Here is a 16,511-nt window from a genome sequence, read left to right on the forward strand (position 1 = left end):
AAAAGATGGGATTGGAGGAGAATTTTCAGTATTTATTTATTTTTGTAATTTTGGTTTTGTTTTTGGGCCATACCTGGTGGTGGTGTTCAGGGATTACTTCTGGCATGGCGTGGTGGACTTTCTGGGGTGCCAATGATCGAATCTGGCAAGTGCCCTACCTGTTGTACTCTGCTCCAGCCCCTTTTAACATTATTTTTAAAAGAAATTACGGTTAGAGATGGAAGGCTACCCAGAGCATGTGGTTGCGTGGTAACTGAAAGGGAAGGAGTGGTTCTCAATGATGGGTCAGAGTTAAATGAAAGGATCTCTGAGTCACTCTTGCAGAAGATCTGGGTAATGACACAGTGTACTGCTTCTAACATTGTCTTCTCACCTGTGTGCCTTGGGCATGGAGTATCTCTGAGACTCCCTTTCTGAGATGCAACTCCCTATCTCAAAGGGCTATTATGATATTAAGGGTGTTAACTACTCCTTGGAACCAGGAGAGGCGCAATTTCCACTAATGTTTTCTCATGTGATTCTCAATTGTGATATCTGCCCCACCCTTATCATCAGAGTCAGAAACATCTACCCCACCTTCTACACACATAGATGTCAAGGGGAGACCCCGCCAGCAGTGCTCTGGGGAGCAGGGCCTCTCCTGAAGTCCTGGCAGCTGTGCTCGACCCTGTTGATGTGCTGCTCTGGCCAGCAGTGCCAGAAACCAGCAGACTGGACCTGAGCGTCGCTCAGCAGTCGTGTGACTTCTCTGGCTCTAGTCGAAACTTCTAAAGTATTTTTCTTTCTCTTGACATGCCGCTGATTTGTCCTGTTCTTTCCATTTCCTCTGCAATAATTCTTACTTATCAACAATTTCTTTGTCCCTTCATCTGATCCCAGCCTTTCCTCATCCTCACTGGTGGGCGAAGTGACATGCACACTTGTTGGTGCTCAGGGACTGCTCTTGGCTCCATGCTTGCGGGGGGTCACTTCTGGGCTTACTTGGGGGACCGTGCAGCGCCATGCTGGGGATCCAGCCCAGGACTGTATGCAGAGCGTGCATTCCAGCCCCCTGAAAACTCTGCCCAGCATGCCCCGCCCTGTCAAATGACCAGTTTATGTTTTCAAATATAAATTTAGTCCTGTTAGTTTAAAGCTCTTCCTGTCACCTGCTCAGCAAAGTCCATGGCTCTTAACTTTGGCTTCTTAATCCCTTTCTGCTCTGTAGCCTTATCTCATAATCCATTCACCCTCCCCCCCCCCAGTGTAGTTCTTAAACATGCAAGCATGTGTGACCTTAACTATAGCCAGACATGTGTCATTCTCTATACTTGATGCTTCTGTCTCTTTGCATTTACTTGACTGACTTTGTCTCTGGACTTGTTCTTGCTGTTGGCCCACACCTGGCAGTGCCCAAGGACTGCTCCCTGTCAGTACTCGGGGAGACTGTGCGGTGCCCGGGGTTGGTCAAATCAGGGCCTCTAGCGTGGCCTCTCTCAGGAATCCTGCCCTCATCCACCATCCTCTTTAATGCTGCCCCCATTCGTGTCTTTTCAGATGTGGTACAGGCATCTAACTCTTCAGCCAATCTTTTTTGGGGCTGCTGCTGTATCTTAGAGAATCTTCAAGCATAATTCTAGTAACATTTCTGGGCTTGTCATGGGCTTGCATATCTGTCTCATTCCACTAGGTGAGATTCCTTGAGAATAAACACTGGGCTTTACCCCTTTTTCTTTTCTAGTAGTCAATATATTTCTTGTACCAGGCACAAAATAAATGTAGATGTTGTACCCACATTTTATGAATGAAAACAAACCTGAGATTCAGAGAATATGCATTATGTACCCAGGCCACAGAACTCATTAATGAGCCTTACAGACTATTGATCATTTGGTTTTTGGCCTTGTCCCATGGGGTGCTTGAGGCTGTGCCTTGCATTTTAAAGATTTATTTGCAGTCCTATTTTCATTAATTATCTCCTCATAATGAAAGCCCTTTGCACTGTGGTTTTGTTCTAAGATTATGTGGGCAGAGAGCCCCCTGGAGGACGTTATAGGTCTCACAGGAAGATATGAGAAGTGTCCTAGTGCTAACTAGCTGTTCAATGTGTGCGCGCACGCGTCACCATTTTTCAGAAGTACACAATGCTTTTCTTACTGACCTAATAGTGACTCAGTGACTCATCTTGGTAAAGTAGACATCATTTTAATTTTTTTTTTTTGGTTTTGCGGTCACACCTGGCAGGGCTCTGAGCTTATTCCTGGCTCTGCACTCAGGGATCACTCCTGGCAGGGCTTAGGAGACCTTATGTCTGTGGTGCTGGGATAGAGCCGAGGTTGGCTGCATGCAAGGCACGCGCCCTACCTGATGTACTATCCTCCCGTCCTAAGAATGTTCTTTTTGAATTTCTAAAATCAAATAATTAAAAATTGTTAAATCTGTTTTTTTAAATATAGTGGCTTTAAATAAGGTTGGAGTGACAGTATGCCTGGCTGAGCTCAGAAACTTACTTCTGGTGATGCTGGGGGGACCATATGGGGTGCCAGGGATCAAACCCAGGTCAGCCTCTACCTTCCTATTGTACTGTTGTTCTGACCTCATTTTCTTATTCTTATGGTGCAAACATTCAATTTCTACTCTTAGAGCAATTTTCGCATATAATCGTAGCACTGCACTGTAGCACTGTCCTGCCGTTGTTCATCGATTTGCTCAAGCGGACCCAGTAACATTGTGAGACTTGTTGTTACTGTGTTTGGCATATCGAATACGTCACGGGGAGCTTGCCAAGCTTTGCTGTGCGGGCGAGATACTCTTGGTAGCTTGCCGGGCTCTCCGAGAGGGGCGGAGGAATTGAACCCGGCTTGGCCTGGCTGACCTTGTGCAAGGCAAATGCCCTACCACTGTGCTATCACTCCAACTCAACAAACTCTGTCCTCCCGTTGTTCATCGAATTGCTCGAGTGGGCCCAGTAACATCTCCATTTTGAGACTTGTTGTTACTGTGTTTGGCATATTGAATACGTCACGGGTAGTTTGCCAGGCTTTGCCGTGCAGGCAAGATACTCTCAGTAGCTTGCCAGGCTGTCCGAGAGGGGCAGAGGAATTGAACCCGGCTCGGCTGGGCTGGCTGCGCACAAGGCAGATGCCCTATCGCTGATGTGCTATTGCTCCAGCCCACATATAATTGTAATGATTAAAATTTTTTGGTTTGATTTTGGGCCACACCTGGCAGTGGTCAGGGGCTACTCTGACCCTGTGGCTCTGTGGTCAGAGATCACTCCTGGTGGGACTTTGGAGACCATATGTGGTGCCAGGGATTGAACCTGGGTTGACTGGTGCAAGGCAGACAACTTACCCACTGTTCCTACCATCTGTTGATTCAGCCCCAGGATTTTTTAAAAATTTTATTTTTATAAAGTTGTTCACAATAATTTATTCCATTTTATATTCCAACGCCAATTTCACCACCATTACACCTTTCCACCACCATATTTAGAATGTTTCCACCCCATCCACAAAGCCTGCCCCCAAAGCAGGACCTAAATAATTTATTTTGTATTGCTTGTTATGAGTAATCTGCTAAAAATGATCCAAAAAGTTTCCTTAGAGGAAAGTGTGTGAAGATTGTTGTATTTCACACTGGAGCCACTAAGCCCTTGTCTTGGTACATCAGTGGTGTGGAGTATGCGATGTTGTGTTGCCGCAAATGTGGCTGTGTGCTCTAGGAATTCTGAAATTTTAAATATGATACAGCCGAGGTTGATTATTGTTTTAGCTGGATGGTAGGATTTTGGGGTCCAGAGTCATCTCAACAGCACGTTGCTCTCATGTTGCTCTTTTCTGAGAGATTTATTTGTGAGTCTGGATCATGACCGTTAATGAGCTTATATGGCGCCAGAGGCAGTTTGTGGGCATGACTGTCAGGCTATCAGAAGCCCAGGGAGAAGCGGGGAGGTTGCCCATTTCTGACTCTATGCGAGCCTGGAGATTTTGTTCACAAGTCCCACATACCTGGGTGTTTCAGCAGATTCACTCAAGGATGAGGCTCATCAGAACCTGTGGAAGTTGGCTCCGAGTGTGGTGGTGATTGAGTTCTGGAGGTTTTTGGCTGCCAGGGCTCTGTTAGGGTGGGTGGGGGGACTCACCTGCCCCCCTCCACAGCCCCATGACTCTTAATGACTGGTATTTTTCTATGTCATGACTATTTGCTGTCTAGACGCCAGGTTGTATTCTGTTATCTGGACTAAGCTTTTTAGTTGATACAAAATATTTGTGGTCTGGCAGGCATTCTAGGTTGAGGAGTATAGCTTAAGTAATAATGCTTTAAAATATGTGTGCTCTTTGGATCCGTTTAGTTACTAGATAAATAAGAATTGTGTGCTTTCATTTATTCCTTTGGCAAATGTTTGTTTAACTTCTGCTGTGAATCAGGCCCTCTCCTCAGCCCTGAAATCACAGCTCCGACAGAACAAAACAGACAAGACACCACACTACAAGCTGCAGGACAGGGGCAAGTGCTTAAAAGAATGGACTAAAGGGATAGGAAGCAATACTTCCTATTTCAGAAAGAGTGTCCAGAGGCCTTTCTAAGTAGACATTTGCACAGGCTGTCTTAAAAGAACCAAAGGCTTCCGGTGGAACACTGGTGCAGTCACTCATAGGGCTGTAGTGCTCTGGCTCCTGGCATGCTGGAGGCATGGGCTCCATTCCTGGCACCAGGGCATGGCCCCTGAGCGCTGCTGGGTATGGCCCTTAAGCAAGAATAGTCACCTCACTGGCAGAGGGGTCAGCAGATGGAGGGGTCTGAGGACCAGGCATCTGGATCTACTCAAGCAAGAAAGTCAGCTTGTGTGGGTCTATGTGAGTGAGACTAGAATGGCAGAGGCAGGGTACGTAGCACCTTCAGATAATATTTGAAAGTCTGAAATAAGCTGGGATGGTTTGTAGTAGGGGAATAATGTGAGCTGATGGAAGTTTAAAGGACTTGCATTAGAACAGACTTTTAGAAGCACAGAGAGGAAGCAGGACGTGTGTTAGGAAGTGGCAGTCATAACTCTGGTGACAGTGTGAAATGAAAGGGAGCAGTAGCAGTCTCTTGCAGACTATAGCCGCTTTACTGGGAATTCTTCTCTTTTTCTTTTTCCTTTAAATTCCTTTTGTTCATTTTGGTTTTTGGTTTTTGGCCATACCCAGTGTACTCAGGGCATACTCCTTGCTCTGTGCTCGGGGGTCACTTCTGGCTCAGGGGACCAATGTGCAGTGCCAGGATTAAACCAAGATCTGCTGTATACAAGGGCAAGCCCCTAACTTCTATACTGTATCTCTGGTGCTTTTATTTTTACTTTTTTTTTTCTATATTGAAATTGTAATGCTTTTGTAATGAAAGTTTCTTTTTTTTTTTTTTGCTTTTTGGGTTACACCCGGCAGTGCACAGGGGTTACTCCTGGCTCTGCATTCAGCAATAACTCTTGGTGGTGCCCGGGGGACTCTGTGGGATGTTGGGAATCAAACCCAGGTTTGCCGCATGCAAGGCAAATGCCCTACCAGCTGTGCTATCACTCCAGCCCCTGAAAGGATTATTCCCCCCCCCTTTTTTTTTAATTAATGAGACACCATGAGGTACAGTTGTAGACTTACAAACTTTCGTGCTTGGGTTTCAGTTATACAATGATCAAGTACCCATCCCTCCACCAGTGCCCATTCTCTACCACCAATGATCCTTGTAGCCCTCCCACCCCCACACCCTGTCCCCCACCCTCACCCTGCCTCTGTGGCAGGGCATTTCCTTTTGCTCACTCTTTCCTTCAGGGTCTTGTAGTTTGCAATAGACGTATTGAGTGGCCATGTGTTCAGTCTATAGTCTACTTTCAGCACACATCTCGCATCCCGAGCGAGTCCTCCAAACATCCTTTACTTGGTGTTTCCTTCTCTATCTTGAGCTGCCTTTTCCCCCCGAGCAAGTGCTGCCGGCTTCCAAGCCCTGTAGCAGACCTCCTGGTACTTATCTCAACTATTCTTGGGTGTTCGACTCCCATTCTGTTACTTTATATTCCCCAGATGAGTACAATCTTTCTATGTCTGTCCCTTTCTTTCTGGCTCATTTCACTTAGCATGATACTTTCCATGTAGAACCACTTGTATGTACATTTCATGACTTCATCTTTTCTAACAGCTGCATAGTATTCCATTGTGTAGATGTATCAAAGTTTCTTCAACCAGTCATCTGTTCTCAGGCACTAGGGTTTTATTTTCAAATTTTGACTATTGTGAACAGTGCAGCAATGAACATAGAAGTGCAGATGTCATTTCAACTGTACTTTTTTGCCTCTCTGGGATATATTCCCAGGAGTGGTATTGCTGGGTCAAATGGGAGCTCAATTTCTAAGTTTTTGAGAATTGTCCATACTGTTTTCCAAAAGGGCTGAACCAGTCGGCATTCCCACCAGCAGTGGAGGGTCCCTTTCTCGCCACATCCGTGCCAGCACCGGTTGCTTTTGTTCTTTTGGATGTGGGCCAGTTTCTTTGGTGTGAGATGATATCTTATTGTTGTTTTGATCTGCATCTCCCTGATGACTAGTGATGTAGAGCATTTTCTCATGTGCTTTTTAGCCATTCGGATTTTTTCTTTTAGAAAGTTTCTGTTCATTTCATCGCCCCATTTTTTGATGGGGTTGGATGTTTTCTTCTTGTGGAGTTCAACCAGTGCTTTGTATATTTGGATATCAACCCCTTGTCAGATGGCTGAAAGGATTAATTTAAAGATTAGAGTTAGCTGTGATACTGTGTGTCCCCTAATTCATATGATTTCCTATCCTTTTTAATTTTGGAAAATTAGTGACATAATTTTAACATTTGTTTTTCAATTCTTAGTGACCAACCTTTGGATCTTTTTCCACATTTGAAGATGGTGAAACTGGATATTCATACTTTGGCCCATCACCTCAAACAGGAACGCTTATATGTAAACTCTGAGAAGCAGCTCATTCAAAGGCTTAATGCAGATGTACTTAAGACAGCTGAAAAGTTGTACCGGACAGCATGGATTGCTAAGCAACAGAGAATTAATTTGGATCGACTTATTATAACCAGGTAAGGAAAAGGTTTTTGATTTTGTATTGGGGCCATACCCAGTGGTGCTCAGGGGTACTCCTGGCTCTACACTTAGAAATTACTCCAGGGGGTACTTGGGGTTGCTTATGGGTTGCTGGGGATTGAACGTGGGTGAGCTGTTAGCAAGACAAGTGCTCTACCCACTGTACTCTCTCTCTGGCCCAAGGAAAAGGTATTTAAGAAAAACAAACTTTTTTTTTTAAATTTTGAGTGGGGTGTGGTGGGTGGGATTTGGGTCACACTCGGCAGAGCAGGGCTTCCTCCGGCCTCTGACCTCAAGGGTCATATTTGGTGCTGGATACTGGACCCTGGTCAGTTGCGTTTAGGGCAAGTGGCTTAACCCCACGCTTTTTCTCCAGCCCAGGAAAAGGTTTTGTTTTCTCAGTTTTCCTTTGTTTGTGGCCCACACCTGGTGGTCCCAGCAGCTTCTTCTGACTGTTTGGAGATGCTGAGGAACAAAGCTGCACCTCCCGCATGCAAAGCATGCAAGGCATGCGCAGAAGACCTTGAGTGAGTCCTCTGGGCCTTAAATCTTATCAGCTATTATAATTCTGTACTGAGGGAATTTATTTCCCACAAAATACATGGTTAAAGACTTTGTCTTTCCATTTTTTCCTCCTTTGTATTTTGTGTTTGTTTTTTTTTTTTAACACATTAAAAAACATGATGGCCTAATAAAACATTTTAGGAATTCAGAGTGATTTCATTGCTGAGACTGTAGTCAGCTCACATTTCTGTTTTAGTGTAGAATACGTATCAGATCACTGAGGCTGTTAATTTTTTTTTAATTTTGCTTGTTTGCTCGTTAGTGCGGAAGCTTCCCCCGCTGAATGTTGCCAGCATGCCAAGATTTTGGAAGATACGCAGTTTGTTGATGGATATAAGCAGTTGGGATTTCAGGAGACTGCTTATGGAGAATTCCTGAGTCGATTACGGGAAAACCCTCGGCTCATTGCCTCTTCATTGGTTGCCGGAGAGAAACTCAATCAGGAGAACACACAAAGTGTTATTTACACAGTCTTTACTTCCCTCTATGGTAACTGCATTATGCAAGAGGATGAAAGCTACCTCCTTCAGGTTTTGAGATACTTGATTGAATTTGAACTTAAAGAAAGTGACAACCCTAGGCGACTTTTGAGGCGAGGAACTTGTGCCTTCAGCATCTTGTTTAAGCTTTTTTCTGAAGGACTCTTTTCTGCCAAGCTCTTCCTCACAGCTACTTTACATGAGCCAATCATGCAGCTGCTGGTTGAAGATGAAGATCACCTGGAGACGGATCCAAACAAGCTCATTGAGCGGTTTTCCCCGGCTCAACAGGAAAAACTCTTTGGAGAAAAAGGCTCAGAGAGGTTCAGGCAAAAGGTTCAGGAGATGGTGGATTCCAATGAGGCCAAGCTCGTGGCTTTGGTGAACAAGTTTATCGGCTATCTCAAGCAGAACACATACTGCTTTCCACATAGTTTGCGGTGGATCGTGTCGCAGATGTACAAAACCCTTTCCTGTGTGGACAGGCTGGAAGTAGGGGAGGTCAGGGCAATGTGTACTGACCTCCTGCTGGCCTGCTTCATCTGTCCTGCAGTTGTCAACCCAGAGCAGTACGGGATCATTTCCGATGCTCCCATTAACGAAGTGGCAAGATTTAATCTGATGCAGGTATACTTTTGCTGTTGATACTAAATGAGGCAATTCCTTAAAAGTCAGTTTAAAGAAACTGAGGGTAGTAACATATTCTTTTCATTCCTTTTCTTCCTCAAACTGCCATATGTGCTTCATATTAATAAAAGCAATCATATTGGGATTTTGAAAAATCAGTTTTGGGGGTTTCCCAGCAGTGCTCAAGGGGCTGTACCTGGCTCTATGCACAGAGGGCCATAGCGGGTGCCCAGGGTTCAAACTGGGGTTAGCCAGTGCCTTAATTCTGTATTGTCTCCAGCCGAGCATTTTGAAATGTCAGCCCTGAACACTGCCAGGTGTAGCACCCTTACTAGTGACTCAATTTTTTTTAAATAAAACTTGGTTATTATATATGTATGCTTTTTGATATCTAGGTTGGACCCAGGACTTGAGATATGTGAGACATGATGCCCTCTACTCTAATGAGCTATATCCCCGACCCTATCATTTAATTTTCAGACAGTGTCTTTGCTTACTATGAATGCATGGTTCTGTTTTCTGGAATAAGTTCATCATCCCTTTTCCATCGTTTCAAAATCCCAAATGATTGAAAATAAAGGGTCATATATTTTTTTATAGTATCACCTGAACTAATGCTGGGCTGTTGGTATTTGTTGCTTATTCCTTTTACTGCTAATGAATATTCTGCAGACATTTTTATGCGTTTTTCTGCAGACATGTTTGTGCGTTTGATTACAGGACATTCCTCTGTGCCTTGGATGTGTTACACACAGGCACTCACCTGCCTTTCTAAACTCACCAGACCCTGCTCTATGTTCTCTCTCTTTGCCGTGCTGGGGATCTAAGTAACCCAGGGTGTTGTGCTTGGTGATTCTCACACCGCCAAGCCGGATCTTTCTTCCTGAGTCTTTGATTCTAAGTCCTGAAACTCAGTCTGGACCTAGAAGTTTCAGGAAAAGAATTTTTCCATCTACATTGGCGTTATTTTTGCTGTACTATTTTTAATTGTATTACTAATGTTCTCTTTTGGTTTTGGGCCATACCTGATGGTGCTCAGGGCTTAGTTTTGGCTCTGTGCTCAGAGGTCACTCTTGGTGATGCCAGGGATAGACCTGGGCTGTCCACCTGCAAAGCAGGTGCTATACTATCTCTCTGACCCCTAGTTTACTTTTTATTTTTAAATGTGTGTGGTGGGGCGGGGAGTTACACCCAACAGTGCTCAAGACTTCTTCTAGGTCTGTGCTCAGAGATCACTCCTTGCAGTGTTTGAGGGCCTGTTGGGGTACTGGGGATTGAACCTTGGTTGGCTGCATGTAAGACAAGAACCTTACCCACTGTGCTATCTCTGTGGCCCCATTCATTATTATTGTTATTATTATTTGTTTCGGTCTGGAGCAATAATACAGCAGGTAGGGCATTTGCCCTGAACGCGGCTGACCAGGTTGACCCGAGTTTAATTCCGCTGCCCTTCTTGGAGAGCCCGGCAAGCTACCAAGAGTATCCCACCCGCACGGCAAAGCCTGGGAAGCTCCCCATCGTATAATTTATATGCCAAAAACAGTCACAAGTCTCACAATGGAGACGTTACTGGTGCCCGCTTGAGTAAATTGATGAACAACTGGACTACAGTGCTACAGTGCTATTTTTTATTTTGTTTTGTTTTGTGGTCATACCTGGCTGTGTGCTCAGAGATCACTCCTGGCAGGGTTTGGGGAACCATATGGAGTGCCAGGGATTGAACCTGTGTCAGGCACCTGCAAGGCAAGCTTATTACCTGCTGTACTGCTTCTAGCCTCTATTTTATACTTATTTTTCTTTCTTTCTTTCTTTCTTTTTCTTTTTTTTTGCTCTTTGGGTCACACCTGGTGATGCTCAGGGGTTACTCCTGGCTCTGCACTCAGGAATCACTTCTGACTGCTCACAGGACCATGTGGGATGCCAGGGATTGAATCCAAGTTGTCTGTGTGCAAGGCAAATGCCCTCCCCACTGTATTGTTGCTCCAGTCCCTGTTTTATTATTTCTTAAGAGAATTTGTAATTATATCAGACCTCTCAGAATACTGTGAGGAGGTTGGGTTCCTCAATTATTTGTGAATAATTTTTCTTTTATAAATTTTTTTTTTTCTTTTTGGGTCACACCCGGCAATGCACAGGGGTTACTCCTGGCTCTGTGCTCAGGAATTAACACTGGAGGTGCTCAGGGGACCATATGGGATGCTGGGAATCGAACCCGGGTCGGCCGCGTGCAAGGCAAATGCCCTACCTGCTGTGCTATTGCTCCAGCCCCTTCTTTTCTAATTTTTTAAAATAATTTTTTAATGATTTAAAATTTTTTTTTCTTTTTGGGTCACACCCGGCGATGCACAGGGGTTGCTCCTGGCTCTTCACTCAGGAATTACTCCTGGTGGTGCTTGGGGGACCATAGGGAATGCTGGGAATCGAACCCGGGTCAACTGCATGCAAGGCAAACACCCTACCCGCTGTGCTATCGTTCCAGTCCCCGAGTTTTAAAAATTTTTAATGATTTAAAAATCAATACTTTTTAAATTAAAAAAAAAATTTAATGATAATATGTTCTGTCATGTTAGCATGCTTTGCAGTTAACCATATAAAAATCCCTAAAATAAAACGAAAAAAAAAATTGTTAGCTGTGAAAACATGAAACTTTATTCTTTTAATGTACTTGTCATTTAAATTTTGTCATTCCAGTAGCAATTTAATACAGTGTCAGCATATATCTCTGTTGGTGCTCACTTGAATGTGGCTTAATTAATACAAAATGCAGCACTGGCATCAGAAAAAACTGATCGAAGCAAGATACACATTTCACTGATTTTTAGTCTCTCCAGCGAGATGTTTGGAATGAACGGGAGGCTTCACGGGAATTGGAAAGCCCAGCTCAGTGTCTCTCTCCTGTCGCTTTGCAGGTTGGCCGCCTTTTGCAGCAGTTAGCAATGACTGGCTCGGAAGAGGGGGATCCCCGGACAAAGAGCAGCCTGGGAAAATTTGACAAAGTAAGCATGAAGACTGCGTAGTGTGAAATGATGTTGTAGACCCTTGCCAAAGTGTGAGCCTAATTTTTCTGTTCATTAAGTATTGCCTGTAGCAAGTTATCAGTGAAATATTGGTCGCAGTTATTTTGTGGTTTGTGTGTAAAGTATGTTGTATAAGGTATTGGCCCAGCAGCACGTCAAAGATGTCATAAAGATAACAGGGTCTCCAGGGAAGGAGGTGGGGACTCTGGTGATGGGTGGGGTGGTGAAATTAGTGCATGGGAACCACCAGTCATGGCAGGGAAAATCACAGAACCTCAGTGGAAAACAAAGATAACTAGGTCTCATTTCTAGAAACATTAAGGAGATGCCATTGTAGCTAGAATCAAAGAACTATCAATGGTGTGTTTTTAAGTTTGATTCTTTAAAATGTCACAAAAACAAATGTATAAATGAATCAACAGAATTGTAGCTTTTATTACTAAGCCTTTTAACTGCTGGTTAGCTTTTGTAGTGTTGTTTCACATAGTAATAAAATTTTAATTATATTTGGAGTAGGCTGTGTGTTCACCCTACGGGGAAATTCAAAGGTTATCCAGTGAAATTTCCCTTTCACCTCTGAATTCTAGTCTACATTTCTTCCTTAAAAGGTTCTTTCTGTTTGGTTTTGAGACACTTGGCTCTGCTTAGGGCTTACTCCTGGCAGTGCTTGGGGGACCACCAGGGGTGCCAGGGATCAAACCTGGGTCAGCCACGTGCAAAGCAAATGCTGTACTATTGCTCTGGTCCCCCTAAAAAGGTTTTTGATATTATTATTTTTTGTGTATTTTTCTAGATTCCTATATCTGATCTCCCACTCACCCCTTCCCGCCCCTTTCCTGACTGGTAGCAGAGAGATCAGTCTTTTATTGCTCACCAGATTGTCTCGGAGCTTGTTCTCGAGTTATAAAGTTTGTTTTCTTCAATACTGGGTTCAATACGGTTTTCAGAAACGCTTCCTGGCTGCTGGCTTACCTTCTACCGTGTTGTGGGGGTTCATTGTGATGTCCTTGCTATAACAGGGCTGTGTTGCTGCTTTCCTTGATGTGGTCATTGGGGGCCGTGCAGTGGAGACGCCTCCTCTGTCCTCCGTTAACCTTCTGGAAGGTTTGAGCAGAACCGTGGTTTACATAACCTACAGTCAGCTTCTAACTCTGGTAATGACTTCATTTTTATTGTCTTAAACTTTTAAAAAAAAATCTGGGTGAGTGGGGGGACATGTGAGTGGGGGATACCTGGACGAGGGTGTGGCGGGGACGGGACTTGTGGTCCTGGGCATGGAACTTGGGCCTTGCGTGTACTATATTAAGTGTCTTTTCTGCCTCTTGGTGCTCTCCCCAGCCCTATGACTTTATTATTATTTTTCACTTTGGTGGACTGGAGTGAATGTCTGGGTCAGCTCCTGAGTATACTTTGGCAACCAGGCTCAATAGTTCTTTTTGTTATGATTTTGTGCTGTACCTGGCTCAGCTTAGGGATCACATTTAGTGATGACCTGGGGACCATATGGGGTGCCTGGGATTGAACCCGGGTCAACCGTGGGCAAGGAGGCCCTCTCTCCAACCCCGAGGCTCAGCAGTCCTATTCTTGGACTCAGTAATGCTGTGCTGGCCATCACCAAGTCCCCTCTGGAGTCTCCACGGCCACAACCAGTGGTGCTCAGGGGGGCTACCATGATAGAGACTGAATACACGTCCCTGACCCCTGAGTGCTCTCGCTAGCCCCCATGACTTGTTTTATCTTTGTTTCTGGGCTACAGGCAGCAGTGCTCTGGACTTCCTTTGGGCTCTGTGCTCAGGGATCATTGAAGGCAGGGATCAGGGGATTGTATGGAGTGTCGAGGATTGAACCTGGGTCGGCTGCATGCAAGGCAAACACCCTACCTTCTGTACCTGCTAGGCTCAGTCCCAGACTTTATTTTTTATCTATTTTTTGGGTTTGTTTTGCTCGGGGGATGCACCCAGCTTTGCTCGGGGCTTACTTCTGGCTTTGCACTAAGGGATCACTCCTGGAAGGCTCAGGGGGACCTTATAGGGTGCTGGGGATCGAACCCAGGTTGGCCACATGCAAGGCATACACCCTACCCGCTGTGCTATTGTTCTTGCCCCTAGACTTTAGTTTTTAATAGGATTTTCTCAGAAGTCTTTTACCTAAGACTGGGTAGAGACAAAGATGAGTACATCGTGTGTGAAATAGATACCAGGATTGAAAATTTATCTTTTCTAGCTGATAGCCTTTTTCCTTTGCCAGGTGAATTTTATGAAGAGTGTGATGTCTGGAGATCAGCTGAGGGAAGACAGAATGGCTCTTGACAATCTACTGGCCAATTTACCCCAGGCCAAGCCAGGGAAGAGCAGCAGCCTAGAAATGACGCCCTACAGTACTCCCCAGCTCTCACCGGCAACGACCCCCGCAAATAAGAAGAATCGATTGCCTATAGGTAAAGAGGACTTTCCGTATTGAGGTTCTCCCTTAAACCTAGGGTTCCTTAACCTATTTTAGGCTCGGTGTTTTAAAAGTAACTTGGAAAATTCTTTCTCTTCTTGTTTACAAATCCTGATTCAGTTTCATCAAATCCTAAAGGTTAAGTAAGGCTTATCAGTAGATTTTAATCTTATGTGGATATTCTTTTTTATAATTAATTTGATTTTGTGTTTTTGGGTTGTTTTGGGGCCACACCCAGCAGAACTAAGGGCTTACTGGCTTTGTGCTCAAGGATCACTCATGGAATTGGGATTGCATCTGGGTTGGCTGCGTGCAAGGCAAGTGCCTTACCTGCTATACTATCTCACTAGCCTCCGTGCTACCCACAACTTAGATCTGCTCAGATTTTAGAGTCTTTTCTTTAAAAAGAATTTAAAATACCATATAAGCCCTTTTTAAAATTATCTAGTCTGCCCGTTATACAAAGTTCCAAATAATAATAATGTGATAAAATGATACTTTAGATGTTTCCTCCAGTATGCAATGGAAAATAGTGACTTCTCTGTCATTGGTATTAATAATCAGTCCTTTGTTTACTTTATAAAATAATGCAAAGGTTTTATTTGATTTTGTCAAGTTTTTTTAAAGTATTAGAGTGCAATGACAAAGCAGGTTAATCTCTAGAAATAGGTTTAATTTCACTTGGTACATGTGTGCACCTGTGTGCACCCACTCGCTCCATGTGAGTATCCATGTGCTAGACACTGATAAGGACTTATATGTGTTTCACTCAAGCCACACAAAGTCCTGGGATAATTGGTATCATTACTCTCTTGCAGGTGGGACACTGGAGTACAGAAATCTTAGGAAAGCTCTTATTCTCAATTTTGGGGTCAGAAGTCTAGGTGAAGAGAAGAGGCTGGTACCTGCGTGTCCTAAGCATGTAGTGGAGACACGCATCTCGGGCTGTGGGGACTGAGTTGGTGTCGTGGAGTTTTGAATAAACTAGAAAGAATGGTTTTGGGGTTCACCCCCCTCTCTTTTTTATTCCCCCTTTTATTTCTTGAGGAAAGATTGTTTAGGTAAGGGACCAGGGTTCTTTAGTGCCACTGTTTTGGGGCCTCCTGTGTGGTGCCCAGAGGACCTCGGGGCCACTCCTAGCTCAGCCAACTGGGTTACCAGGCTAGCAGTTCAGTGCCAGGACACTCAGGTTCAGTGCTGCTCCAGCCCTGCAGTGTCAGGGACCACCGGGCCTCACCCTATGATGCTCAGAATGCCATGTGGTGCGGGGGACTGAATCCGAGGCATGTCCCATAACCCCGGTACAGTTTTTTTTTTTGTTTTTCCCCGTGCTGGACACTGAACCCAATATCTCGTATGTGTAAGAGTGGTCTCCACTACCAAGATTTTAATGGTATTAAGATGTTCTGCAATAGTTAGTGAGCATGATTAGGTATTATATCTCATATTTTGAAGAATGGGATTTCTTTTCTGGAGGCAGGGCTGTTTATTTCACACACAGTGGTGTTCAGAGATTACTTCCGGATCAGTGCTGGGCTTATTGCCAGCAGTGCTTAGGGGACCATTGTGGAATGAGGTATCAAATTTGGGGTTTCAGCATGTGACATGTGACACAGACGCTCCAGCCATTCAGCTATCTCCCTAGCACTGGGATTTAATTTTTAAACTTCCAGGAGCAGATTTGTTACGCATTGTCAGTTTCTGACTTTTTCCACACTGGAAAAGCCCATGTTCTCTCTTGAACACCTCTTTCTCTCTCTCTCCCTCTCTCTCTCTCTCTCTCTCTCTCTCTCTTTCCCCCCTTTTCTCCTCCCCCCCAGTCTCCCTCTCCTCCCTCCCTCACTCTTTCTCCCCTTACATATCTTTAAGTAAATTTCTTTAAATAAAATTGTTTTATTTCACTAAAAAAAAAAAAGATTTGTCATTAAAAAAAAAACTAATCTACCTTGCATTTGGCCCAATGGAATTATATCCACAGGAATGTACCATTATTTCTTTAAGGCTTTGAGGCTTTGATTTTTGTCATACCCAGTTATTTTCAGAATTAAAGTAGAGAAAATACGTTTTTTTATTTTTATTTTTTTGGCGGGGCGCCACACTGGTCAGTGTTCACGGCTTATTCCTGGCTCTGCACTTAGGGATCCTTCTTCATGGGGCTTGAGGACCCTGCGTGGTGCCTGGGGTCAAACCTGGCCTGGGTGTGTGCAAGGCAGGCACCTTTCCCGCTTTACGGTCTTTCTGGTAACCTGACAAAAACGAAGTTTTACTTTCAATATGTCGTGCCAGGGGCTGTACCTGGCCTCAAATGGAA

At 44.4% G+C, this 16,511-nt stretch overlaps 1 protein-coding gene across 8 annotated transcripts in view; it reads left to right on the forward strand.

The window, feature by feature from the left end:
• Window positions 1-6,850: 6,850 nt before the first annotated feature.
• LOC130042730 (GTPase-activating protein and VPS9 domain-containing protein 1) overlaps window positions 6,851-16,511 on the forward strand; it is a 53,785-nt gene continuing 44,124 nt past the window's right edge. For all 8 annotated transcript variants that reach the window (XM_056134913.1, XM_056134916.1, XM_056134914.1 and 5 more), the window contains exons 1-5: window positions 6,851-7,067; window positions 7,898-8,741; window positions 11,651-11,737; window positions 12,778-12,912; window positions 14,006-14,195. In XM_056134913.1, the coding sequence (XP_055990888.1) occupies window positions 6,883-7,067; window positions 7,898-8,741; window positions 11,651-11,737; window positions 12,778-12,912; window positions 14,006-14,195 (1,441 nt within the window). In that variant the 5' untranslated portion in view covers window positions 6,851-6,882. The remainder of the gene's footprint in view (window positions 7,068-7,897; window positions 8,742-11,650; window positions 11,738-12,777; window positions 12,913-14,005; window positions 14,196-16,511) is intronic.

This window comes from Sorex fumeus, unplaced genomic scaffold (genome assembly GCF_029834395.1).
Source record: "Sorex fumeus unplaced genomic scaffold, SorFum_2.1 ptg000109l, whole genome shotgun sequence".
NCBI classification, from domain to species: Eukaryota; Metazoa; Chordata; class Mammalia; order Eulipotyphla; family Soricidae; genus Sorex; species Sorex fumeus.